Source organism: Thalassophryne amazonica, chromosome 17 (genome assembly GCF_902500255.1).
Source record: "Thalassophryne amazonica chromosome 17, fThaAma1.1, whole genome shotgun sequence".
Taxonomy (NCBI): Eukaryota; Metazoa; Chordata; class Actinopteri; order Batrachoidiformes; family Batrachoididae; genus Thalassophryne; species Thalassophryne amazonica.
In genome coordinates, this window is record NC_047119.1 from 18,759,824 (window position 1) to 18,786,817 (window position 26,994).

The following is a 26,994-nucleotide window of genomic DNA, read 5'->3' on the forward strand; positions in this document are numbered from 1 at the left end:
GAAAGCTAGTCTCTTTAACAGTCTGCACTAAATCTTGACATCTGCAGGTGTAAATTTCCAGACCAGGTTTTGCCAGATGTTGAATGAATGAATGAATAAATTTATTCAGCACACAGCACACACAGTCCAAAACAACAAGAAACAAAACTTACAACGAAAAAGAAAATGGATTGACAGTGCATCCGTGTGCCTTAAAAGGTATAGGCGGAAGCAAAGCTTTTTAACGCCTACCCCTTTAACCAAAAATAAAATGATCTAGTCCGAAAGGAGTGGGGGAAAATAAATAAACCCAACTATTCCCACTCCCATTTTCAACCACTTCAATCTCTTCAACTTAAAGGACACAATCCAAATGATACCGAACAAATTTACATTTACAATTTGACAACACACAAAACTCATCCTTCTTCAGCAGATACTTATCTTGAAAACATCATGTCTTTATATTGATTTTTAAACTGATTGATATTTGGACATAATTTGAGTTCATCCGTCAGGTTATTCCATAGTCTTGGGCTACACATGGAGACACAGAAACCTTTCCTGGTCATCCGAGCGCCAGCAATTTTAAAATGATACAAGCCCCGTAAATTATATTTTCCCTCTGTCAGTAAAAAATTCTTGAATTCTAAATGGCACTTGTTTATTTTTCACTTTGTACATTAATTGAACAGTCTTGAACAAAATCACATCATGAAGTTTTAATATTTGAGATTTAATGAACTAAGGGTTGGTGCGGTCTCGATAACCTGCATTATGAATTGTCCTTAATGCTCTTTTTTGAAGAATGAATAATGGTTGCAATGTAGTTTTATAATTGCCCCAAACGTCAGCACAGTAAGTCAGGTAGGGTGCAACCAATGAACAATACAAAGTATGTAGTGCTCTGCAATCAAGAACATGCTTTGCTTTATTTAATACTGCAATACTCTTTCATACCTTCTTTTGAATATGTTAAATATGAGCTTTCCAATTAATTATTTCATCAATAATGACACCTAAAAACTTATTCTCTTTGATACATTCTATGTTTATCCCTTGTATATTTAACTGAATTTGTATGTCTTTTTCTAATTTCCAAATAACATTAATTTAGTTTTGAACAAATCGAATGATAATTTAATATCAAACCATCTCTTTAACTTTATCATTTCAGTTCCTAAATCAATTGTTGCAGATTTTCTCCTGATCAAAACAAGTTTGTGTCATCTGCAAAGAGAACTGCTTTAAACAGATCTGAAACTTTACACAAATCGTTAATGTATAAAATAAATCATTTTGGGCCCAACACAGAACCCTGTGGAAGCCCACAAATGATGTCCAGACATGAAGAACAGTAGTCCCCCGAGTTCAACAAACTGCTTCCGGTTTTGTAAGTAGCTTTTAATCCAACTCAGAGCAACCCCTCTGATCCCATACAGTTCCAACTTTTTAAATAATATAGTGTGATCAATTGTGTCAAAAGTCTTTCTTAGGTCAATAAATAAACCTGCTACTACCCTTTGGTCCACATGTTTATTGATCTCTTCTATTGAATCGAGCAATCCAAGTGCAGTGGCATTGCGCGAGATGTTCTACAGCTTTGACTTTGCAGCATTACACTCCACCACTCCTGCAGTTAGCATCCGGTCAACTTCTGATGACGTGAAGCCATACTCCTCTAAAACCTCACGTGTGTGTTGCCCAACATTTGGGTTCTCAGAAAGACAAGGTTCTGCAGGGGTCCGAGAGAGAACTGGAGCTGGCCGGGGACTTTCTTCCCTGCAGGTGTCCTTGATGAAAGAACCTCTTTCCTGGTTATGTGGATGTGAGCTCACCTGGTCAAATGACAACACAGGTGTGACGCACGCATCCATCCCATCAAAAATCCTCGACCATTCTGCCTGGGTTTTTGAGGCAAAACGGTCTGTGAAGATCTGCCTGAGCTCTGGCCAATCGCTGAAGCTCATCTGAGATGGTAAAACTTCAGCATCCAAGTCTAAGCCTTTGGAACAGGAAAACACATTTTCCCCCACCACTCTTGACTTAAACCAATGTCACAATTTTCTATATTAGAGAGAAAAATGCTTTTAACACAATATTTAGAAAGTAAACAACAAACCTTTAAGTAACTGTTTGTAGAACTGTGGCTCTATGGCACCCACAGCCATGTACTGTCCATCTGACGTCTGGTAGGTGTCATAGAAGGGCGCGCCACTGTCTAACATGTTCTCTCCTCTAGGACGCTCCCACAATCCAATGCTGCGGGATTTCCAGATGAATGAGCCAACATAGGCTGCTCCTTCCAGCTAGGGAGGGCACAAAGACAGAAGGATGAAGATTCTGCAGAGCTATTCTCTCTCTCTCTCTCCCTCTCCCTCTCTCTCCCTCTCTCTCATTATTTTTGTATGAGTTTTATTTTGTGCTTAAAAAAAAGAACAAGTTTCAGTAAAAGTCATCCGGGGGATATTACTCATAGGTACAGCTACTAATGGAAGCAAAAGCCTGAGACACAAAAGAATGTAAAACCTGCAATTACACCGAACCTCATTGTACACATTTAAATGTGAATAATTACATTTTATGTTATCTATATTATTACAGCCAAATGGCCTCTGTGTGTGCGCGTGTGTATGGCTTCGATCACGGAGAAACTAGGGAGAGCTGACATTTGCCATTTGGTATGCTTATGTATTTTGGGTCAAGGATGAACACTGCAAAAATGGAAAGTCGATAGGACTAATATTTTTGGAGGACGTAGTGATATTAGCTAACGCTGAACAATGGACGCTGCACTGCAATGCACCACGGGAATTTGGGGTTTTAAATGTTATTGTGGTTCATGTTAGTTTAACAGTGTTGTTAGTGTTATTGATTTGTATTTTTGTACTTCAATGGGTTTAGTCTGTTTAGTTGTGTCATGTTGCCATTAACATAAGGGAAAAGTGTAGTGCGTTTGACTTCCACCTGTGTGTGTGTGGGTATAAATAAAAGCATCTGCTTGTGGCAGAATGCAGAAAAGACAAAAAGGTGTGTGTATGGATGCGTATAACTTCGATCACAGTTAAACTGGGGACAGCTGACATTTGCCATTTGGTATGCTCATATATTTTGGGTCTAGGATAAACGCTGCCAAAACGGAATATTGATAGGACTACTATTTTTGGAGAAACTAGGATATTAGCTAACAACACTGAACAATGGACGCTGATAATTACATTCTAGACTCACACGACATTCCAGCAGGGGGCAGTAAATCGGTTCAATGCAAGTACATAATATAATTGTAAATAAGTTAAAAATACATGGATGACAAAAGAAAGTGAAAACACTTATTTCCATTTGGTCCATTTAAAGATCAAATGACAAAATAAAAGTAATAATAAAATAAAACAAAAATGAGGTGTATATGATAACAAGAATCTAAACAATTTCTAAATACATTAAGACAGTAAATTAACTTAAAAAAAATTACATAATTAACACAAAATTAAAGGGCTGAGTTCTTCTTCTAAAAACTGTCTAAGGTTCTAAAAACATTCTGGAATCAAAGGCCATTCCAACTCATTATAGAAACTGCATAATTTATTACAACCCTTGAAAAATGTTAGTTACCTATTTTATAAACACTACCCAATCTAGAGCCTGTGGATCCCCACGGGCAACACGCTAGTTAGGAATAATTACAGTTCTCTTGCTGAAACAGTTCTACAACCCCTGGCAAAAATTATGGAATCACCGGCCTCGGAAGATGTTCATTCTGTTGTTTAATTTTGTAGAAAAAAAGCAGATCACAGACATGACACAAAACTAAAGTCATTTCAAATGGCAACTTTCTGGCTTTAAGAAACACTATAAGAAATCAAGAATTAAAGATTGTGGCAGTCAGTAACGGTTACTTTTTTAGACCAAGCAGAGGAAAAAAATATGGAGTCACTCAATTCTGAGGAATAAATTATGGAATCACCCTGTAAATTTCCATCCCCAAAACTAACACCTGCATCAAATCACATCTGCTCGTTGACATTAACCCTATGTCATGAAATTGACCCTATGTGTCTTTTTGCAAGGAATGTTTTCACAGTTTTTGCTCTATGGCAAGTGCATTATCTTCTTGAAAAATTATTTCATCATCCTTAAACATCAGAAAAGTGTCCAAAATATCAACGTAAACTTGTGCATTTATTGATGATGTAATGACAGCCATCTCCCCAGTGCCTTTACCTGACATGCAGCCCCATATCATCAATGACTGTGGAAATTTACATGTTGTCTTCAGGCAGTCATCTTTATAAATCTCATTGGAACGGCACCAAACAAAAGTTCCAGCATCATCACCTTGCCCAATGCAGATTCGAGATTCATCACTGAATATGACTTTCATCCAGTCATCCACAGTCCACGAATGCTTTCTTTAGCCCATTGTAACCTTGTTTTTTTCTGTTTAGGTGTTAATGATGGCTTTCGTTTAGCTTTTCTGTATGTAAATCCCATTTCCTTTAGGCGGTTTCTTACAGTTCGGTCACAGACGTTGACTCCAGTTTCCTCCCTTGTTTTGTTGTGCATTTTCGATTTTTGAGACATATTGCTTTAAGTTTTCTGTCTTGACGCTTTGATGTCTTCCTTGGTCTACCAGTATGTTTGCCTTTAACAACCTTCCCATGTTATTTGTATTTGGTCCAGAGTTTAGACACAGCTGACTGTGAACAACCAACATCTTTTGCAACATTGTGTGATGATTTACCCTCTTTTAAGAGTTTGATAATCCTCTCCTTTGTTTCAACTGACATCTCTCGTGTTGGAGCCATGATTCATGTCAGTCCACTTGGTGCAACAGCTCTCCAAGGTGTGATCACTCCTTTTTAGATGCAGACTAACAAGCAGATGTGATTTGATGCAGGTATTAGTTTTGGGGATGAAAATTTACAGGGTGATTCCATAATTTATTCCTCAGAATTGAGTGAGTCCATATTTTTTTCCTCTGCTTGGTCTAATAAAGTAACCGTTACTGACTGCCACAATCTTTTTTTCTTGATTTCTTATAGTGTTTCTTAAAGCCAGAAAGTTGCCATTTGAAATGACTTTAGTTTTGTGTCATGTCTGTGATCTGCTTTTTTTCTACAAAATTAAACAACTGAATGAACATCCTCCGAGGCCGGTGATTCCATAATTTTTGCCAGGAGTTGTAGGAAACTGTGTGCAATGAAAGGCCAACAATCAGCAGGCTTTTGTCCCAGATTTAATGAGTTCAAGCAAAATAAATAAATAAATATAATTTGTTGAACATTCATGCCCCAATTTCATCGGTGCTGGCGGAATATTTTTATTTTTTGACAGAACATGTGAATGGATGTTTGGAGTGGGCGGTCTGAAAAGGTGTAATGATCGACAACAATGAGAATGAATCAGTGAGATTCAGAAGGAGAAGCAGAGCGTGTGAGAGAGAGATCAGGAGTAGAAACTCTTGGCTGGACAGTGTAGGTTTGTATTCAATTGTGGCAAACATGGGCATGTTTTGTATTTAGATTTGTGGCTTTAACTTTGTTACACTCCTATTCACTAAAACAAAAGCATATACAACATCGTCAAGAATGAGAAATGTAATGTAATGTCTGCGGCAAATTGTGTGGAATTCTTCAGCATCAGCGCAGCTGCTCTTATAACTTATCAAAGCAATTCTTCTCCATAGAATTCATCTCTCAAAACTGGATGTGTTTTTTTTATATTATCTATAGCACTGTCACAACACACAGACACTAATAAACTGCTTTGTTTGTGCATCACAGAGTATGACTGTCCGTCTGAATTTATTCCAAATTCAGCTTGTGATGGTGTGTGGATGTAGTTTTGACACTGTCGGTACTATTTAAGCAGAGTCTTGATGACTCGCACTGACGTACTCAGTAATATAGAAATTGTTTGAGCCTCTTTCAAGGCCACAGGTGCAAAATTGCTGTCAGGAGATGAACTGCATTGAGAGTGTCCTTGGGTTTGGCAGGTTACTTACCATGCTAGCGTCAATAATCTGTCCTTTCCCCGACTTTGTCCGCTCCAGCAGCGCTACAACTATCCCCCAGGCACAGCAAAGGCCACCACCTGCAAAGTCTGCCAACAAATTCAGTGGTGCATATGGCTTCTCTCCGCTGCGTCCCAGCCGTGACAAAAGGCCTGTAGCAGGAAGGACGAGACAGACAACACAACTGATGACGTAGACAGACGAACAGAGGACTGTTTGACCTTGGAACTGTCTCATTTCTGAATGCCCTTCGAGTTTAATTTAGTTTAGAGCATTCAGGAAAAAAGTACTGTCTATCAGGGTACAGAAGAAAAAAAAAGCTTGAACAACACAGACACTGTCAGATCTAGAGAGAAAAAAAACTGCAGCTGGCGTAAATAATAGTGATGGCAATATCAGTGTATTATACTGCAAAATCCCCCCATTCATTGGCACTCAATGACGGGACTGATGTGAAACACGTCCTGCAAAGAAAATCACTGGAACATCACCAGGGGTTTACTTTAGCCTCTCCACCTTTTTCTAAAGTCTATGGAACAGGAAAACACATTTTGTCCGCACCACTCCTGACTTAAATTCTTTATTAAATATAGATTTTGGATTTCTGCTGCTGACTCCTTCCTGGTGATCTTTTGAATTTGTAGGATTTTCAGTCATGTTGAGCATAAAAAGGTGGAGATGCATGGCCCAAAACAGAACTGATCAATGATTTATACTTTGTAACCTTTTTGAAAACGTCACATCATCACATTACATTTATTCCAGACATGTCAAAATCCACATGAACAAAACATTATAAATACACCCACATCTAGATATTGTTAACACCAAGATTTAAATATATCTATACATATACACATACAGTGAGAAAATAAGTATTTGACCCTCTGTCAGTTTTACAGGTTTTCCCACCTACAAAGAATGGAGAGGTCTGTCATTTTTATCATAGGTACACTTCAACTGTGAGAGACAGAATCTAAAAAAAAAAAAAAAAAAAAAAAAAAAATCCAGAAAATCACATTGTATAATTTTTAAATAAATAATTTGCATTTTATTGCATAAAATAAGTATTTGACCCCCTAGAAAAACAGAGCTTAACAATTGGTACAGAAACATTTGTTTGCCATTACAGAGGTCAGACGTTTCCTGTAGTTCTTGACCAAGTTTGCACACACTGCAGCAGGGATTTTGGTCCACTCCTCCATACAGATCTTCTCCAAATCTTTCAGGTTTGGAGTTTCAGCTCCCTCCAAAGATTTTCTATTGAGTTCAGGTCTGGAGACTAGCCAGGCCACTCCAGGACCTTCTTACGGAGCTCCTCCTTAGTTGCCCTGGCTGTGTGTTTGGGGTCATTGTCATGCTGGAAGACCCAGCCATGACCCATCTTCAATGCTATTACTGAGGGAAGGAGGTTGTTTGCCAAAATCTCGCAATACATGACCCCATCCATCCTCCCTTCAATACGGTGCAGTTGTCCAGTCCCCTTTGCAGAAGAGCACCCCCAGAGTATGATGTTTCCACCCCCATGCTTCACGGTTGGGATGGTTTTCTTGGGGTTGTTCTCATCCTCTAAACATGGTAAGTGGAGTTGATTCCAAAAAGCTCTGTTCTGGTCTCATCTGAACAAATTGACCTTCTCCCATGCCTCCTCTGGATCATCCAGATGGTCACTGGTGAACTTCAAACGGGCCTGGACATGTGCTGGTTTGAGCAGGGGGACCTTGCTGCCCTGCAGGATTTTAAACCATGACAGCATCATGTGTTACTAATGTAATCGTGACTGTGGTCCCAGCTCTCTTCAGGTCATTGACCAGGTCCTCCTGTGTAGTTCTGAGCTTTCTCAGAATCATCCTTAGCCCACAAAGTGAGATCTTGCATGGAATCCCAGATCGAGGGAGATTGACAGTCATCTTGTGTTTCTTACACTTTCTAATAAATAATCATAACAGTTGTTGTCTTCTACCAAGCTGCTTGCCTGTTGTCCTGTAGTCCATCCCTGCCTTGTGCAGGTCTACAATTTTGTCCCTGGTGTCCTTAAACAGCTCTTTGGTCTTGGACATGGTGGATAAGTTGAAATGATTGAGTGTGCGAAGAGGTGTCTTTTATACAGGTAACAAGTTCAAAAAGGTGCAATTAATACAGGTAAAGAGTGCAGAATAAGAGGGCTTCTTAAAGAAAAATTAACAGGTCTGTGAGAGACAGAATTCTTGCTGGTTGGTAGGTGTTCAAATACTTATTTTATGCAATAAAATGCAAATTAATTATTTAAAAATCATACATTGTGATTTTCTGGATTTTTTTTTTAGATTCTGTCTCTCACAGTTGAAGTGTACCTACAATAAAAATTACAGACCTCTCCATTCTTTGTAGGTGGAAAAAACATGCAAAACTGACAGGGGGTATCTTATTTTCCCCACTGTACATACATACATACATACATACATAAACATATTTACATATACACATACTTATATACTTTCCCATATAAGCACATACACGTTTAAGCATATACATATAACCCATTTCAAGTGATTTTTTTTCCCTTTTCTTTTTCATTTTTCCTTTTTGTGAATAGACATTTACAAATAAAATAAAGGTAATTAATAGTAAATTAAATAAATATTTTCCCAATGTTTATACCTTATCTGTATACCCATACTATCATTGGTGAGCACAGCTAACCAAAAAGTTAGCTTCGATAACCGCTTAAAGTTAACTTTTATTACGCTAAACGATAAATCACTAAAAATAAATAAATAAATAAATAAAAATGCGTAAGTTACAGCTAACTGCTAACTTTTAGTATTGACTCAGTACGCAGTCAACTAAGCCAGTTTGTAGTTTAAGCACCGCAGCTGTTGCTGGGTAAATTCAAAGGCAATCACAAAACAAAAACAAACAAAAAGCGGGTCTGGCTTGCCGCTACAATTAAAAAAAAAGAAAAAAAAAAGCATAATTTCCTTTCAACATGCATCCACTCAAACAGTAGGCAGGAGACATGAAGCGCAAGCACCTTTCACTCATGGTTTCATTTAAAACCAACTAATTCTGTACAGTTTATCAAAATTAATGGCAACGCTGTCATTTTTACAAAGTGAAAATACAATATTGCACATAATTTTTTAAAGTAATGCACAAATTTCTGAAGGTTTGAGCGTTAAACAGACACATGTGCCGAAAGGCATTATGGGAAATTCAAATGATCTGCTCTCATTACTCCCCCCCACCCCCATCAAAATGCAGAGAACACTACCATCTACTGGATCTAAGTGTGAATAGACCAACTGTACTTTGTGTGTGGTTTTGAGGTTTCAAATCCCGCAAAATGTTGCAAAATTTTGGAGAGTTTTGAGACTGTCTGATCAGGCTGCAATTTAACCACTGCACTGCACACGAACAACAGCATTAACATGCCAACATAAAACTCTTTGTATATTGTGCGTAAAACTCCGGAGAATATATTTGCCATATTGAGATATCACATAATCCCTTACGTGCCAGAGAGTCACTGCAGTCAAAACAGCATAGAGAAATCAAATGACAACAATTGTAAATGAACATTATCCTACCAAAATGTAATTTTTTATGCGTTTCATCACGCTATTAAGAGACTGCATGCATGAGACCCTGAAAACTTGCTAAAACAAATATTCCAAATAATCTGTGTCTGCTACATTTAACCTGTGTGGAATACAATAAACGCAAAATGTATTTCAGACATTTTATATATGTTACTCTGGAACAAACAGAAACAGTGCTGTGAAGGACAATAAGCAGAACGTTAAAGACCAAACTTGACTTTCCCCCAGAATAACATGAACAGGAAGTGATCACAGCTCACAAAGATTCCCTTTGAAAATAACAAACAACCTGAGCTTCTCGCATGTTTACATGAAACAAACAATAACAACGCCTAAAACCCAGATAATATATTCACCAGTGTTTTAGGCACAATATACTAAGAGTTTTATGTTGCAATGTTAATGATGTTTTCCATGTGCAGCGGTTAAAGTGCAGCCTGGTCAGAGCGTCTCCATGCATTTCTCAATGTAACTGACATCTCGCAGAGTGGCGAAATCTCTGAAGTACTGCAGGATTTGAAAGCTCAATAGGGCGAATGATCTGGGTTTATAGACGTCGTTATTGTGTTTGTTTTATGTAAACCTGAGTGAAGCTCAGGTTGTTTCACCTTTATTTACAGTGGCTGTGGAATCGCTGTGAGCCAAGATCGCTTCATGTTCATGTCATTCTGGAGAAAACTGAAGTTTGTTCTTTAACATCCTGCTTATTGTCCTTTACAGCACTATTTGCTCCAGAGAAGTATGTTTGAAATTTGGTTTGTGTTTATGAAGTTCCACGCAGGTTAAACATAGACACAGAACATTTTGAATACAGTGGTCCCTCGCTATAACGCGGTTCACCTTTCACGGCCTCGCTGTTTCGCAGATTTTTTTAGTCCAATTTTGCATGCTTTTTTTTTTTTTACAGTGCATTGTGTTCCGCGGCCTCATCACACAGCCGGTCTCAACATTGCAAAGGGAGAGCACACGCAATGTGTTCTGCGTGTCTGTTTATAAGAATCTTCTCGCCCAGAAGAAAAAAGAGCGCCAACAACTACCCATAATTGTGTTCTACACTCGGAAAAAGACACCTGCAGCGAGGTGTGAGTCAGCGGAAAAAGACGTGACAGCGCAGCGGCGCCAGGACGAAGAGGCGCGATCAAAGGAACTGTGAAATACTGGTCAGTCACTATTAATAATTTCTTATGTGTCCAACCTCGTACGTTCATCGTTAAAATTAAATTCGTTAGTTCTAAAAGCCATCATAATTATTTATAGGAAAACGTTCTATTTTTATTTCTCAAACAAATGTTTGGGCCTGAAAACAGGTTGGTCTTATTTTTCTACTCAGGTTTGAACTTTGAGAGTGTTTACACATGAGAAAAGTGAGAAAATGTTCATGCCTGATTGAGAAAAATGTATAAAGTGTGTAGTGAGGGGTTTTACAGCTTTAAAACGTCTATAATAATTGTAAAAAATAACGCTGGCCACTTCGCGGATTTCTCATATCGCGGGCTATTTTTAGAACGTAACTCCCGCGATAAATGAGGGACCACTGTATTTGTTTTAGCAGGGTCTCATGCACCAGTCTCTTAAAAATATTATGAAAGGCATAAAAGTTACATTTTAGTCGTATAATGTTCATTTGCAATTGTCGTCATGTACTTTCTCAGTGTTATTTTAACTGCAGCAACTCTCTGGTGCGCAAGGGATTATGGGATATTTCAATGGGGCAAATTGTGGCACTAAAATGATATACTGTCGTGAAACTAAAATAAACAAAAAGAAATGCCAGTTTTGACATCCCCGTAAAGTTACTGTAACTTGTTTGCTAGTGAGAGCAGATTATTTGAATTTCCCATAATGCCTTTTGGCAGCACATGTGTGTGTTTAACGCTCAAACCTTCAGGAATTAGTGCATTACTTTAAAAAATATGTGCAATATCATACTTTCACTTTGTAAAAATGACAGCGTTGCCGTTAATTTTAATAAACTGTCCGGAATTAGTTGGTTTTAAATGAAACCATGAGTGAATGGTGTTTTGCGCTTCACGTCTCCTGCCCACTGTCTGAGTATCAGCAAGTTGAAAGTAAATGACATTTTTTTCTTCTTTGCAATAGCAGATGGCAGCTGGTCCGCCCCCTTCTACTGGGGGAGGACCAGCTGTCTGTTTATTGCAACACACATGACAAGAATTAACATGTAGGATTTTAGGTTTTACAGATGTTTCTGACCATTAAGCTCTACTCACTATGTCAACAACAAACAAATAATGTTAGCGGACTGAAAGTTATCAGAACTAAATTTAGTGGACACTAATTGGTCCACCGATGGTAAGCTGAAAAACAAATCTGCTAACAAAAATGTGAGCTTCACTAATTAGTGGTTAGCGGATTAGCGGAACTGTGCGCACCACCGCATGCTATGCACATATAATATACCTACTCACACATATGAATACACATATGCCCATTTTAACATGTCTGACACAAAGGCAAGAGAAGCTGTATAAATACAAAAACGAAAACATTTATTACCAGACATGGCAAGGTAGTTGATATCATGTCCAGCCGCGCTGGCATAACTGCCACTCTGTCCGTATCCAGTCAACCGAGCATAGATCAGACGAGGGTTATCCTTTAACAGCTGCTGTGGTCCAAGGCCCAGCTTTTCCATCACACCTGAGTTATCAGAACGTCAGTCAACAATTCAAACAGAAACATTTATTTTTCTCAGTGTGATTTCTCAGCTGTCAACATTGATTGCTGACAAAAGCCTGCCTACAGCAATGGCTGATTGTATTTTTTGCCATCTAATCACACCTTTTCAGACCTCCAGCGTAATGCAATGGCCTTTCGATTTGCTTGAGCTTGACATAATTCCTCATGTACTTTTCACTAAGAGCCCCTTCACACAGTGTGAATTTGGTCGAAGTGTGCACAAAGTGCGCATGGAGCAGGAATTGTATGTAAAACATGTAAATTCGTAGCTGCCTCAAATACCTCGTACACCTGTTGCTGTTACAACTAATTGCGCATACCAGCAGCTGAAAGACAGAGTGTGTGCTGTGAAAGCCCATCGAACGCTCTCGTGGCAGGTGTCGGCCAAATTCCAGGTGACACACACGAACATCTAACACCGCTCATGTGGCACTTAGAAAATGTGTGGCCATTCGCACCATCATCAAAACATGTCTGAGGTGCCAGAGTGTCGCCCCCCCCACACACACACACACACACACACACACACACACACACACACACACACACACACGTGCCGAGCATGTGAATCGCGCGTATGCTGCGCTGCCCCTATCTGTAAACATGTAGAGCGTGGGAGGGGAGGCGCACTTGCTTGATATATGGATGTAGAGATGGTGTGTTCATGTGCACTGAATGGATGGGGGGGGGGGGGGGTCCGCCCACAGTGCACACATTGACAGGCTGCCCCAGGTGACAATGGACCGTCAGATCATAACACAGTGGCTGATCTGACTGTCACGTCACCCAGCTCTGTCCCACATGGACATGTGCGTGGGGCCGGCTGGACACACCGGACCAGTAGATGTGGACATGATAACAGCACACTGCTTCACTAATGTCATTTTATGACTGTACGTCTGTGACCATGGGTCATCTACAGAGGAACAGACGGTTCATACTTGATAAGATGGTATTTTTTATGGTGTTTTTATACGTCCATCTCTTTGTTGATTTCAAGCTTTTATCCATGCCGTTTATAGGCCAGTGATGGTAGCGCAGTGGTAAAGTTTCAGGCTGACAATCAGTAAAGTCCAGGTACGAATCCCATGGGTGGCATGTATGCTTTTGTTTTGTTTTCCACAGCAGCAGTGCAATGTGGTTCCACAGGTACCAGCTGGTTTTTATTTATTTATTTATTCCACAGCAGCGGCGCAATGTGGTTCCACAGGTACCAGCTGGTTTTTATTTTTTATTTATTCCACAGCAGCAGCGAAATGTGGTTCCACAGGTACCAGCTGGGTTTTATTTATTCCACAGCAGCGGCGCAATGTGGTTCCACAGGTACCAGCTAGTTTTTATTTTTTATTTATTCCACGGGAGTGGTGTGATGTGGATACACATGCTTCAATTGCTCACAATGTGTTCGTGCACGACACCTTCGCAACAGGATCATACACACCTGCCCGTCGGCACGATGTTTTCATGGTGCGTTCATTTGAACTGTTTCATGCTGTTTCACCGTAATTTGACCAAATTCGCACTATGTGTGAAGGGGCCCTAAGCAAAATGTCCACGATAGGCCTGCAACTATCAATTATTTTAGTAATCGAGTATTGCAATGATTATTCTGGCAATTAATCGAGTAATGGGATCAGGAACAGTCCAGGGTTCTCCCGAAGCAATGGCACAATATTGCTGCGCCACCACGCAGATTGTCAAATGTAGTGTATCCCTTTCTGTTGTCCTGGGTAATTATTTATTTTTTCACATCTTTACAAGTTTTGGATCTTTCCAGGTGTCACAGACTGAATGGCCCCCCACCTAAAAATCAGTCCTCCTGTCTTCACTGTGCACGCACGGATTAACACCTCGTTTCTGCTTCAAACTGCACCCCAGTCATCATCTATCTCAGCGACAGATACCTGAAGCTTTTGTGCAACAATTATTTCCACATAAATTCAGCATTATTTCATCATAAAAAACAGCTGAAGCAATCAGAGCGCCGCGGCTACACAAGCTGCTAGCTGATGTGTACACTGCGCATCGGCCATTTCAAAGTGTCACGGAATTTCGCAGAGTTTCTGTTTAAAACTGACTTTAGAATGATTTAAGAGGTTTTACCTTTATCATCTGATGGTTAATAATCCCATTAATCCATTTGATTGCTTTGGGTGAAGAGACTCTGTCTCAGATGTACTGCTGTGGTCTGAAATGACGCATGTGCAGTTAAGCAAGGCGGACCAATTTTGGGGGGGGACTGTTCGGTCTGCAACACCCGTGCCAGGAGCTCAGCACTCCCCTGACACCGGACTGTAAGCAAAGGCGGTCGGTGTAATCCTCAGTCAGCCAGGCTGCACATGAACGTGAACACAGCCTGTGAAAAACTGGGCTCTATAGTGTAGCTTTTCCACAAAAGCCACACTGATAAATCCGCTCTGCACCCTGTCAATGAAAACTTGACTTAAAGTGCACGTAGAGGGCCAAGTCTATTCACACAACGGCCAGGGATGCAAAGCCGTGTCAATATGTCCATTCACCTGATCGCCGACTGAATACGGCACAAATAGTCTATTCTCCCGACCACGGTCGGACCAAAGTCTTGACATTTTGCTGAAATGCTGATGAGCTATGGCTTTTGTTTTTTGTTTTGTTTTTTCTTCAACTTGGAAAATTTTTAAGTTGTTTTTTTTTTTTGTAAGGGTTGGTGGACTGGGTCCCTGCGTGAATTTTTTTTAATCCCTCTTTCTCTGCAATTCAGCAGATGTATTTCAGCTGGTGGTTGAACATGCAAGCCTCGCTGTCACTGTTTTTGTTTTTTTAAGTTATCGTGTTTGTGAAGCGTTGCGTGTTGCCCAAAAAAAACGAAAATTAAAAAGCAAAACACTCAGTGCGAGTCTGAGCAAAACACAGAAGAAAGAGTGAACTTCTGCTGAGAAGATCTTCTTTCAGAGACTGTTTGTCAGTGTGGCCAGGGACGGAGCTGTATCTCGCTCGGTGTGAGGAGAGTGCTGAGTAGTGATGGGATGATGATACCTCAAGGAGTGTATTGACACACTACACAAACTGTGTCGGCACTGTGTTGGTCGCTCAATAGTGACCCCTGCAGTAGTTATAAAATCATTGCAGATAAATAAGATGGAAAAGTTACCGTGCTGCAAACGCAACGTCAGCCTGTGAAATAGTTAATCGCCAGTCCTCTATTTAAAATATGATCTCAACATTGCATAATTTCATGTGCTCAATTTGTGTGTCAAGTTAAGCTGTTCAGGAGAAGAGTTTCAAATTTGCTTAAAACCTTGTTTGTGTAAATGCTAAACTGAGTTGGTTTGTAAAATATAGCAAATTTGTCTGTAATAAAATTCAGAGTTAAAATTTGTAACTTGTGTATGGAAATTTGTTAACTTAAGTGTTAAAGCATACGAAATAAAAGACTGAAAATAGATTCATTTATGCATTTTTATTGAAGAACATAGGTTTCTGAAGTGTCTTTGCTCCAAGGCAATTTCTCCTCTTACACAGCAGTTCCCCTGCCTTAGAAAAAACTCTTTCACAGGGTACAGATAAAGATGGTGAGCATAAACATTTCAGTGCGAGTTGATAAAGGTGTGTACGTATATGTTTTCTGGTTATTCTTCCAGTATTGTAAAGGAGTACAAACATATCTAATTGGAAAAATAACAGTAAACAATGCTGAAAGGAGAAAAAGATTCATCTTATTTGGCGTCAAAAGATCAAAATTATTCCAGACTGGGGAAACGTCTTTGAACGTGCCATGAAGTCAGTGGAGCAAGGTGAGGGCAAGCAAAAATCCACCAGCAAAACTCCATCCAACAAATCCGCAACATGTCGATACAGTTTGTTTCCTTATAAACACAATTTGGCGTGGCACAGCCAAACGACACAGTTCCTGTATCGGTCACGTGATTTTTTCTTAAAGCGATACGCGCACCGATACGGGGTTTCACTCTTGTGTGCTCAGCACAGTGTTGACGCACCAGTGTTGTTCATCCCATCACTAGTGCTGAGCCCCTCACACCGGGCAGAGAGAGACAGCAGCTGGCCACCGAGCGAATAGCAAACTTCGACTGTGGGTACCCAGCCGCCAGGTCAATCATCCCTCCCCACGTAGAGTGGACCGTGTTTTTTACAGAGGTGTCAAATCAGGCTTCAGAAAGTAAAAGTCCAGCCACATATTTGTTCCATTTTCCCAATAAACCAGCTGATTGTAATTAGTTCAGTTCTTCAGGCAGGTGAATGAGCTAATTATTGAGATCACCTGTTTTAGGTGCACAGGTAGAAGCAACACATGGAAGGGTTTTTACTTTCTGAAGCCAGATTTGACACCTCTGGTTTTTAAAAGTAGACAAACACACTGCTTCGCTTTAAATGCACAGTAAGCCATTTCAGATGATCAGCGTGGACCGTCGTTCTCTTAAAAGGCTTTACTCTACTCTGAGTGTCATGTTAGGAAGCTGTAGCTTTTGGTGTTACATTGATTAGCTCTTACACGGCTTACGCGCATGCTCTAGTCTTCTTCTGTTTTTTCTGGAGACGTTACAGCACCAAAGACAGGCCTGGCATATGTACTACAATGTTAAACGGAGCTTCGAGGCACAGAATTTGCCTTGAATATTTTTTGTAATCGAATCGAGTTACTTGGCTAATCGTTTCAGCCCTAGTCCACATTCACCAATAATTTCTATTTGTGAATAGAAATATTAACTGTAACTGGAGCAGACATTTCTGTATACCGTCACCATATACCGGATGAAAGCCAGTTTCTAACACTGAATAATATAAGACACTAATTAAGGTTTGAATGTATGAAAGACATCATGAAAAACAACATATTTTAAATCATTTTGTCGATGAATGTGGAGCGGTCAACTCAGAAATCACAAACAGCATGAAAGTGCAGGCTAAAAAAGTAATTATAATTCTTGTTAATATGACAAAAAAAAAAAAAAAAACAGCTCAAGAAGACAGCCATCAATGGCGATGGCTTTCAAGATTCAGATATCTGACCTTTACGATAGGGTTCAAGAACCACATCAGACTGGACACAGAGCTTCCTGAGCACCTCTACCCCCTCTTGAGTCTTCAGGTTGATGGCCACAGATCGCTTTCCCCGGGCCTGTGTGTCCACTGTCATACCAGCCCTGAGTCGGTCCACACGGGTCACTTTGGCACCAAAGTCTGCAAGAATCATGCCACAGAAGGGTGCTGGTGCAAGGCCCGCCAGCTCAATGACTCTCACTCCAACCAGGGCCATGATGAGAAGAGAGAAGAACAGAACAAACCTACGGAAAAGGAGTTTGAACAGAATTAAGTAAAGTTCAAGTTCAAACATGGTTTCCTTGTTTAAAATAAATAAGCCAAGGATAGGGAAGTGCGGGACGAGCGGCTTCACCTTCTTCTGCGAGCCAGACAAGCGGCAGAAAATAGATAGATGGATGGATGAATAAATGAATACATAAATAAATAAGGCCTCAGTAAACAAGTCCGGAGAATGAGGGGTTTTTTTTTTCAGAAAAAAATGTGCATATGTACTTTTATTACACAATGAACATATCATTTTGTAAATTTGTTTGACATGGATGGCAGTTTTAAAAACGGCTAATCAAACATAAAAGCCCTATTTGTTCTATATCCCATTACACACATTAAACTAAAATCGACAAAAAAAGTTAGAGCTGAAACAACTAATCGAGTTAATCGATTAAAATCGATTATTAAAATAGTTGTCAACTAATTTAGTCATCGATTAGTTGCTAAATAACTATGTTTTACTGCAAATGTTTTGTTTCTTCCATATAATCAACCGAGCTTTGCTTTGAATCTTGAACCAATGGAGGAGTGCTTCAAGCTGCTGCTTCGTTGGTTTCATTTGTTTTATTTCGCTTTATCTTAATTTTTCCCCACTAAAACCCTAAAGAGCATATGTCTGTGAGGAATATTTACCTTTTTTATGTTAAACTGACCTGTTATGGTCTTCTGAAACAGTTGATAGCTGTATTTCATGCTAACGCCGATGCTAACACATTAGCATGTCTATGGCATTTTCAATGTTAAAGTTAGCATTAAGCTGCTGCCATTTCAGCATGTTGGTGCATTTGTTTTCTGTATAATAATTAATGGCTCAGCGTTTGTTGTCGTAAAAGAGTCAAATGTATTACAAATTATAATATTTAATTTATTTTTATTTATATATTAATAATAATAGCAACAATAATAATAGTAATAATAACTAATAATGTTACAATACAGTTTTAGAGAAAGAGACATGAGTCACATGTGTCATTGTGAAATGACCACATAGTTTACAAGTTATACAGAGAATGTTGCACATATAATGAGTCAGGCTACAGGTTTTGATTTAGGTTTTATGGTTAACTGGTTATGCTAATTGCTCATTTGCAGCAACAAACTTTTTTCACCATATATTTTATAAAATTTATATGTTTCAATGTTGTTTTATGGCAACTCAGCACTTTGATAAAGCAATTTTATTTTTGTAAACTGTTTTATTCTTTATTATTTTATATTTCAACAGCCAAGGGACATCTGACGATTTGTTGATTTTCAAGTATTTTAAGTTTTCAAATAATGTTCTGTTGTTAAATAAAGTGATGGAAGGAGAGAAAAACTGTTTCCCTGGCACATTTTTAAAAAAATTCCCTGCTAATCAGATTAATCAATTAATCGTGTCAAAACCCCATCAGATTCATCGATGATTCAAATAATCGTTTGTTGCAGCCCTACAAAAAATAGACCCCTGATTTTCAAATTTTAAGGCCATTTTCCAAATTACTTATGTGTGCTTACTCTATCTAAACTTAAGGTCAAACAAATCAAATTTCAAACATTTCTTCAGGCAATAGGATTCTCCAAACACTGCTTTGTATTGTGCTCAGAGGCACTTTCAACATTGCCCACATCTAAAGTGCTGCTATGCAAGTAGAATGGTATGAATAGTCTCTGAATGAAGACTGTCAGACTGAATATATGTACTCCAAAGCAAATTCAAGCAAATTCAGTCTTTGGTTACACAGACATAACCTTGGGAATAGTGCCATAAGCCTGCTTTCACACTTTAAACAAAACTAAAGTTTTTTTTGTCAGCTCATAAACTATAACACATTGGCTCATTACGTCAAAGTTTCCAAAACTTTATATATGCAAACTGCTCAAAATAATTAAAGGAAAACTGCCAAAATGTGTTTCCTCAGGAGGGCGGCTGGTGTCTCTCTTAGAGCTAGGTTAAGAAGCTCAGTAATCCGCGAGGAGCTCGGTGTCGAGCCGCTGCTCCTTCGCAAAAGGAGCCAGCTGAGGTGGTTCGGGCATCTGCTAGGGATGCCCCCTAGGCACATCCCTAGGGAGGTGTTCCATGCAAGTAAAGCTGGGAGGAGACCCCGGGGAAGATCCAGGACTAGGTGAAAAGATCAGATCAAAACACTGGCCAGGGAACACCTCAGGATCCTCCAGTCAGAGGTGGTTAATGTGACTCGGGAAAAGAAAGTTTGGGGTCCCCTGCTGGAGCTGTTGCTCCCGCGATCCAAACCCGGATAAGCAGATGAGTGAGTGATGAGTGTGTTCCCCTCATTGTACATCACTAATGAGTGACATCGATTTAGCATGGAATGACCTATTTCTTCATTTTATGACATGGTACACAGACAAATACATGAAAACTGACATAGCTCGAGTGAATTTTTTCTCATCCACAGAGCACATCAGTCGCAAGCAGTCAGCCTTAGATTGACCATGTGTACTGAGCAGCTGTCGGATTCTCATTTGCTAAAACTTCATGGAACAACTTGAGCAAAGGCATTGCATCAAATTTTACCAAAAGCTTGGTGATACCCAAGTGGAAACCAGTCGCAAGATGTAACAGGCTTTTGGCAACGATGCCATGGCAAAGCGCAAACAACACAGTGGTATAACTGCTTGAAAAATGGGCGCACATCAGTGGAAAGCAACACACCACCCACAAGCCGAAATGACCAAGTAACTGCCAGAATATGGACTTTGATCATGGATGAGCGCTGTGTCACCATCCAAGAACTTGCGGATGAGGTCCGGAAAGACACAGGCTCAGTACATTCCATTCTGACAGAGGATTTGGGCATGCAGAAAGTGTCAGCAAAAACTGTGCCAAAGCTACTATTGGCAAAACAGAAGCAATAGTGTCTGGAAGTCTCGCAGGACATGATGGAATGCAAACAGCAAACCCCAACTTCCTGAACACACTCATCACTGGTGATGAGACATGGGATTACAGGTACAACCCAGAAACCAATATCAGTCATCGCAATGGAAACATCCAACATCACAGAGGCCAAAGAAAGCATGGCAGGTGCACAAGGTCAAAGTCATGCTGACTGTTCTCTTTAACTCCCACAGGGTAGTGCATCATGAGTACGAACCAGAAGGCCAAAATATTAACAAGGAGTATTATCGGGAAGTCCCATGTTGTCTTTGTAATGCTGTGCGCCAAAAACGACCAGATCTGTAGGCACGAAAAGTTGGCAGCTCAATCACAGCAATTCTCCCACCCATTCTGCTCGGCTGATTCAGGCTTTTCTGGCCAAACACAACACTCTTGTGATTTGTCAGGCTCCCAACTCTCCTGACATGGCTCCTGCTGATTTTTGGCTGTTCTCCAAGATCAAAACAACAATAAAAGGGGACTCTATTTGAGTCACGAGAAGGCATCATGCAAAACACGTCTTATCCTTCTTATATCTTATTATATTATATATACCTTTTTCTTGAGCCGCTTGGGTGGGTAGGGAGAGTTCCCATGGGATAAAAAACCTTTTCAACCTGCCATCCCTGGTTCTCAAGACCAGGCACCTAAGTGGCTCTACTCTACTCTTTTCTACTCTCCTATTTTACTCTTCCTTTTTAGATATTTAGATATACCTTTATATACTAGCAAAGTTCCACCTTAGAATTGGAATATAATATATACGTTATACCTTACTGAATTTTCATGACTGCCAAGCTGGACACCATTCCAATGTTTCCAACGATGACAGAACTGCTGGGAGAAGTGTGTGCAGTCCCAAGGAGGCTACTTTGAAGGGTATTAGGATTTCAGACACCCAGGTGAGTACCTGTATTTTTCCTGACCAAAGCTCGGATACTTTAAGAATGCACCTCATATGTCACAGCGCAAGTTAAATTATGTAATTTAAGTCTTTACTATCTTCAGAACAAGGAAAGTTATAAATATTTATTTATTTTTATTTATTTATTGTTTATTTGATGAGGACAATGCACATTAATGAACACTTTGTACATTTTCATGCCTTAGTGTAACTATGCCAGATTTAGCTAAAAGCTACTTTCCATCTGTAGTCCTCAGACACACAACAACAAACAATTACAATAAATAAATTAAACCAACACATGAGACTATGTACAATACATCTCACCTGTGTTGACAGGTTTGATTGTTTTTGAGCCATTTTTTAAGCTCATTTTTAAAAGCACTCATGGCGGGACTGTCTCGTATCCTTGTTGGAAGGCTGTTCCAGTTTGTACAACCATTCACAGAGATGGTGTTTTGTCCTGTGGCAGTTCGTCTGAGGGGCACCTCACAGTCCCTTCTAGAAGCAGGCCGAGTCCTGAGGTTAGGATCTCTATGTCTAATGAATTCCTCCAGCGGAGGTGGGGCCAGGCCATGGAGAGTTTTGTAGATGAGGCAAGCACGCTTAAACATTATATAGTTGTTAAAACTTAAAAGATGGTATTTCTCCAGAATTTCATAGTAATGAGTGGAATATGGCTTTTTAGCAAACACTCTGATGGCTTTTTTATAAAGTTGCTCTAAAGATTTTAGTACTGTCATACCAGCAAATGACCAAGTTGTGCAGCAATATTCAATATGAGACAGGATCATACAATGAAGGTACGATCTAGCAGCATCAGTCGAAATACAAAGCCTGATTTGTTTAAAGTTTTGAAGGTTAAATTTTACTGTGTTGACAACTTTTTTCACATATTTATCAGCTTTCACTGTAAGTCCTTTGGCTCGTACATGAACTTTCGGTTTTGGTTACAAACTCAAATGGCTAGTGTTGAGGAGTGTTGAACAGATGCCCTAAAGTCCAGATGGAAAGGGTTTTTAGTTTGTTTGTTTTAAAGCCCAAGATTTAAAGTGACCTGTCTTTCAAAAGGCTGGTGTCTCAAACCATAGTTGCTCTAAAGCATTAACAACATGCATCACATCATCACATTGTTAAAATTTGTTCAAAGATTATCGGAGTGAAACAAAGAGACTTACACTCTTTTTGTAATCAACAGATCCTCCGGAAGGCTGAAATCATCATCCATGTCAGGTCATGTTCTTTTATGAGAGTTTTCCCTGCTTCCTTTAGGACGCCGTTATGCGTCCCCGGTGTGCAGAACCAACCGGTTTTTAAAGTCCTTTATACCTTCCGCAATTCGACTTTTAAATGCTCCATAGGTCTACCATGTTTTTATTTATTTATTCTTGCTATTCATTTTAACTTCTTAAGTCTGTTTTATTTGTTTTTTATTAGTTTTATTGTTGTTATACATGGTTATTGTATTATTTTATTTTTTCTTAAAGGGACTGTTCAAATGAAATTGCCCCTTGTGGGATTAACAAAGTTGTTGATTGATTGATTGATCACTGCTACGAGACCGTGTCAAAAATATAAAAGCACAAAGTTAAGAAGACAGCTGTTCCATAAGCATTATTACATTTTTATTATCTTATCTCTCGTGTTTTGAACCAGATAAGAAATTATTAATTTGTGCTTTTATTTTGTAGGTGTGACCATCAGCATATATATATATATATATATATATATATATATATATATATATGGTATTGTATCAAAGATTCAGCATTTTTATTTTAGCTCTGGTTCGACATTATTACTGTCGTTTTTTTGTTTTTTTTAACATATGGGCACAGACAAGTGCATGACTGTGGACCGAATGAACTTTAGACTGTAAAACTAATCAGAGTAGTCAAAGAGTAACACAGCCAACGTGACATACTTTTAACTTTTTATGTCGTATAGAAACTTTAAACGACTGTGTAGTTTTAGCCTTCTTAACATCTTTCATAAAAACATCGAGTATTTAGTGTCGTACAAGTAGTGGTATGTTTACTTTTAATATCTACATTTTACCAAATTTACTTCAAATCTCCACTATCTTGCATTACCCCAAAGAAACGTGTGAGAAAAGCAAAGCATATTTACAGCTTTTGGCATCTTAAAATGTTTTAATTTAGCCTACCTTAGCTAAAGACGTCTCCAGCAGCCTGCTCACGGTTCGTTTGTTTATGTAAATGCTTCCACGAGTCGCTTTCGTTTGGCGTCAGATCTTGTGGCGTTTCACACCACCCTCTTAGAATAACTAAACGTAAAAAGTCGTCACTATGAATTACTCCGACATGCAAAATATTAAGCAAATTATAATAATAACACATAAACAACTCTTATCTGTGTAAACGTGTACGGTGTAAAAATAATTCGTGCTGACTCCGCTCAACAGGGTGATTCGGTGTACGCCAGATGTATTTTGAAACATACCCCTGTTGCGTTTTTTTTAAACTTGTAAAGCTTTATTGAAATATGTACGTACGTTAGTAAGCAGATTGCATGCAAAAAATATTTCGAAGCTAAAGTAGATTATGAATAATAAATACACCAATATATAACGGCCCCGGGGTTTTTATGGGTTTAAGAAAAGTTACAATTTTGATTGAGGTTAACAAAATACATTGAAGTGAGGGAAGTCTGAAAAATTCTGGTGTGACTGTGACTACCAATAACTAATAATAACAACAACAACAACAATAATAAGAATAAGAATAATAATAATGAGTCATTCATATATATATATATATAGTCATTTAAACTTGTAATTTCATCAAAATATGTAATTGCCTTTTGATGTTATCAGGACGCCCCCTCGTGGCGCCGGGTCCATATTTTGTACTATGATCAAGGTGAAATGACAGTGAAAGTGTGTGTTTAGGTGTGTGTTCATGGTGTTTAGATTCGTCGGGCCAATAGTGGGCTGGTCCAGAGGAAAAATGCCAGGGCCGAAATTTGTTCCCAGTCCGACCCTGGATTTTAGCATGTCTTTTTGCTCATATTTGGCCAGAGCTGAGGATAAACCAAAATCAAAATGTCCTTGCAGCTGCAGCAACTATAGAAAATCTGAAGATTTTTCCATGTTTGACAGCATCACAGTGTGAGGCGTGTTGCGCGCCACAGCCAGCAGAAAGGACATTTCCATCACCTTTTCACTGAGACATTTCAACCATCCAAATTACAGTCTGCCACACAGGGCCAATATGTAAATCCGCTTTCTGAGATACAGAATGTTGCCTGCATCAGAGAAATAGGCGTGTCATGTTTGCATTGTGCCTGTGTGTGTGGCCACCAAAATGGCTATGCTCCAGAGGCCAGTGACGTCATCAGGAATACCTCGTTACAGTAGACACGCCAGGATCTTCACATTCAGCCAAAAAGTTTTATGCCTTGAATGCAGTAACCAAATTTAACATGGCAAATAGCACATGGTGCACAAGAACCTGAGCCAGATCCATTCTGGATGGAGTTGACTTGTTCTCTGCCACAGATAAACTTTGCACTCTGCACAATTTCTGTGCTATGGTTTTCTTGGTAGCTTTCCTCCCTAGTCAGTCTCCGTTACCTCACTTGTCCTCTTCTCTGTAATATCAAAAGGAGAGAGCGTTAAACAAAAACACAAAAAGAAAACCTTTCCCTCAAAGTTAAAAAAAAAAAAAATTCAAGAAAGAGATACAAAAGGAAAGCAGCAAAATGTAATCCTTGGTCCAGATATCATCTCAAGATATAATATCTTCAAAATCCATCTACTGCTTTTAGAAATACTAGGTAATAGTGAAGACAGGTAGAGCTACACCAATCAGACTTGACTCCAGTGACATCCATCTTTACCCAGATGAATGACCTTTGGCTGAAAATGCCATGGCAATTCTGGTATCCACCTCAGTGTTTGTCACATTTTGTCCAAATCAAGTTGAAAATCAAATTCCTTGACCTCTCTATCTCAAGTTTAAAGAATTAATTTTGGCAAAGTTTAGCAGATATCAACAAAAGGACCTGAGAGGGGTACGCCAACAAACAGACATGACCTTGACTGATCTTTTGGAAAATTTGATCTTGTCTGAGCAATTACAGAACCTGCCTCCATATTTGTAGCAAGTTTGGTGCAAATAGGAGTGAAAACTGTTAACTACTCGAGCTCTTGGTGAAACTCTATTGTACCTGCATTAATGGCGAATGTCCACCACGTGAAGGTATTGCTCCATTTCAAGAACCTTGAGTATAAGTTGCTGTGGGACACCGCCAACAATGACCAACCTGTTGCTTATAATAGTAGATGACCTTTGACTCAAATGACCTCAACCCCCAGTGACTGACCTTAGGTAAATCTGATCTTGCCTGGGTAATTCCAGAATCCACTAACATATTTGTGGTAAACATTACAGTGAAAAAAGAAAAATAAATATCTAAATTTTGACCTTTGACCTTTGTGACCTTGACCTTTGGCAAAACAAACCCTGTAAAGGAAATTCTGAGACTGACTGATCCATCCCACCTCACAGGTGTGCCATATCAAGATGCTGATTAGACACCATGATTAGTGCACAGGTGTGCCTTAGACTGCCCACAATAAAAGGCCACTCTGAAAGGTGCAGTTTTATCACACAGCACAATGCCACAGATGTCGCAACATTTGAGGGAGCGTGCAATTGGCATGCTGACAGCAGGAATGTCAACCAGAGCTGTTGCTCGTGTATTGAATGTTCATTTCTCTACCATAAGCCGTCTCCAAAGGCGTTTCAGAGAATTTGGCAGTACATCCAACCAGCCTCACAACCGCAGACCACGTGTAACCACACCAGCCCAGGACCTCCACATCCAGCATGTTCACCTCCAAGATCGTCTGAGACCAGCCACTCGGACAGCTGCTGAAACAATCGGTTTGCATAACCAAAGAATTTCTGCACAAACTGTCAGAAACCGTCTCAGGGAAGCTCATCTGCATGCTTGTCGTCCTCATCGGGGTCTCGACCTGACTCCAGTTTGTCGTCGTAACCGACTTGAGTGGGCAAATGCTCACATTCGCTGGCGTTTGGCACGTTGGAGAGGTGTTCTCTTCATGGATGAATCCCGGTTCACACTGTTCAGGGCAGATGGCAGACAGCGTGTGTGGCGTCGTGTGGGTGAGCGGTTTTCTGATGTCAATGTTGTGGATCGAGTGGCCCATCGTGGCGGTGGGGTTATGGTATGGGCAGGCGTCTGTTATGGACGAAGAACACAGGTGTATTTTATTGATGGCATTTTGAATGCACAGAGATACCGTGACGAGATCCTGAGGCCCATTGTTGTGCCATACATCCAAGAACATCACCTCGTGTTACAGCAGGATAATGCACGGCCCCATGTTGCAAGGATCTGTACACAATTCTTGGAAGCTGAAAATGTCCCAGTTCTTGCATGGCCGGCATACTCACCGGACATGTCACCCATTGAGCATGTTTGGGATGCTCTGGACCGGCGTATACGACAGCGTGTACCAGTTCCTGCCAATATCCAGCAACTTCGCACAGCCATTGAAGAGGAGTGGACCAACATTCCACAGGCCACAATTGACAACCTGATCAACTCTATGCGAAGGAGATGTGTTGCACTG

The 26,994-nt window shown here is 39.7% G+C and overlaps 1 protein-coding gene and 1 long non-coding RNA gene across 2 annotated transcripts in view; one reads left to right on the forward strand and one right to left on the reverse strand.

Annotated features, from left to right (window-relative positions):
• Positions 1-22,657, reverse strand: amacr (alpha-methylacyl-CoA racemase). Its single transcript, XM_034192667.1, has 7 exons — positions 22,550-22,657; positions 17,284-17,558; positions 12,094-12,237; positions 5,987-6,147; positions 2,102-2,288; positions 1,571-1,984; positions 1-80 (listed from the first exon to the last, which is right to left on the reverse strand). The coding sequence occupies exons 1-6, from the start codon at positions 22,597-22,599 to the stop codon at positions 1,575-1,577; spliced, it is 1,227 nt and encodes a 408-aa protein (XP_034048558.1). The 5' UTR covers positions 22,600-22,657; the 3' UTR covers positions 1-80; positions 1,571-1,574.
• LOC117529806 overlaps positions 13,920-26,994 on the forward strand; it is a 21,036-nt gene continuing 7,961 nt past the window's right edge. The window contains exons 1-2 of the long non-coding RNA XR_004566109.1: positions 13,920-14,036; positions 26,184-26,190. This is a non-coding gene — a long non-coding RNA (uncharacterized LOC117529806). The remainder of the gene's footprint in view (positions 14,037-26,183; positions 26,191-26,994) is intronic.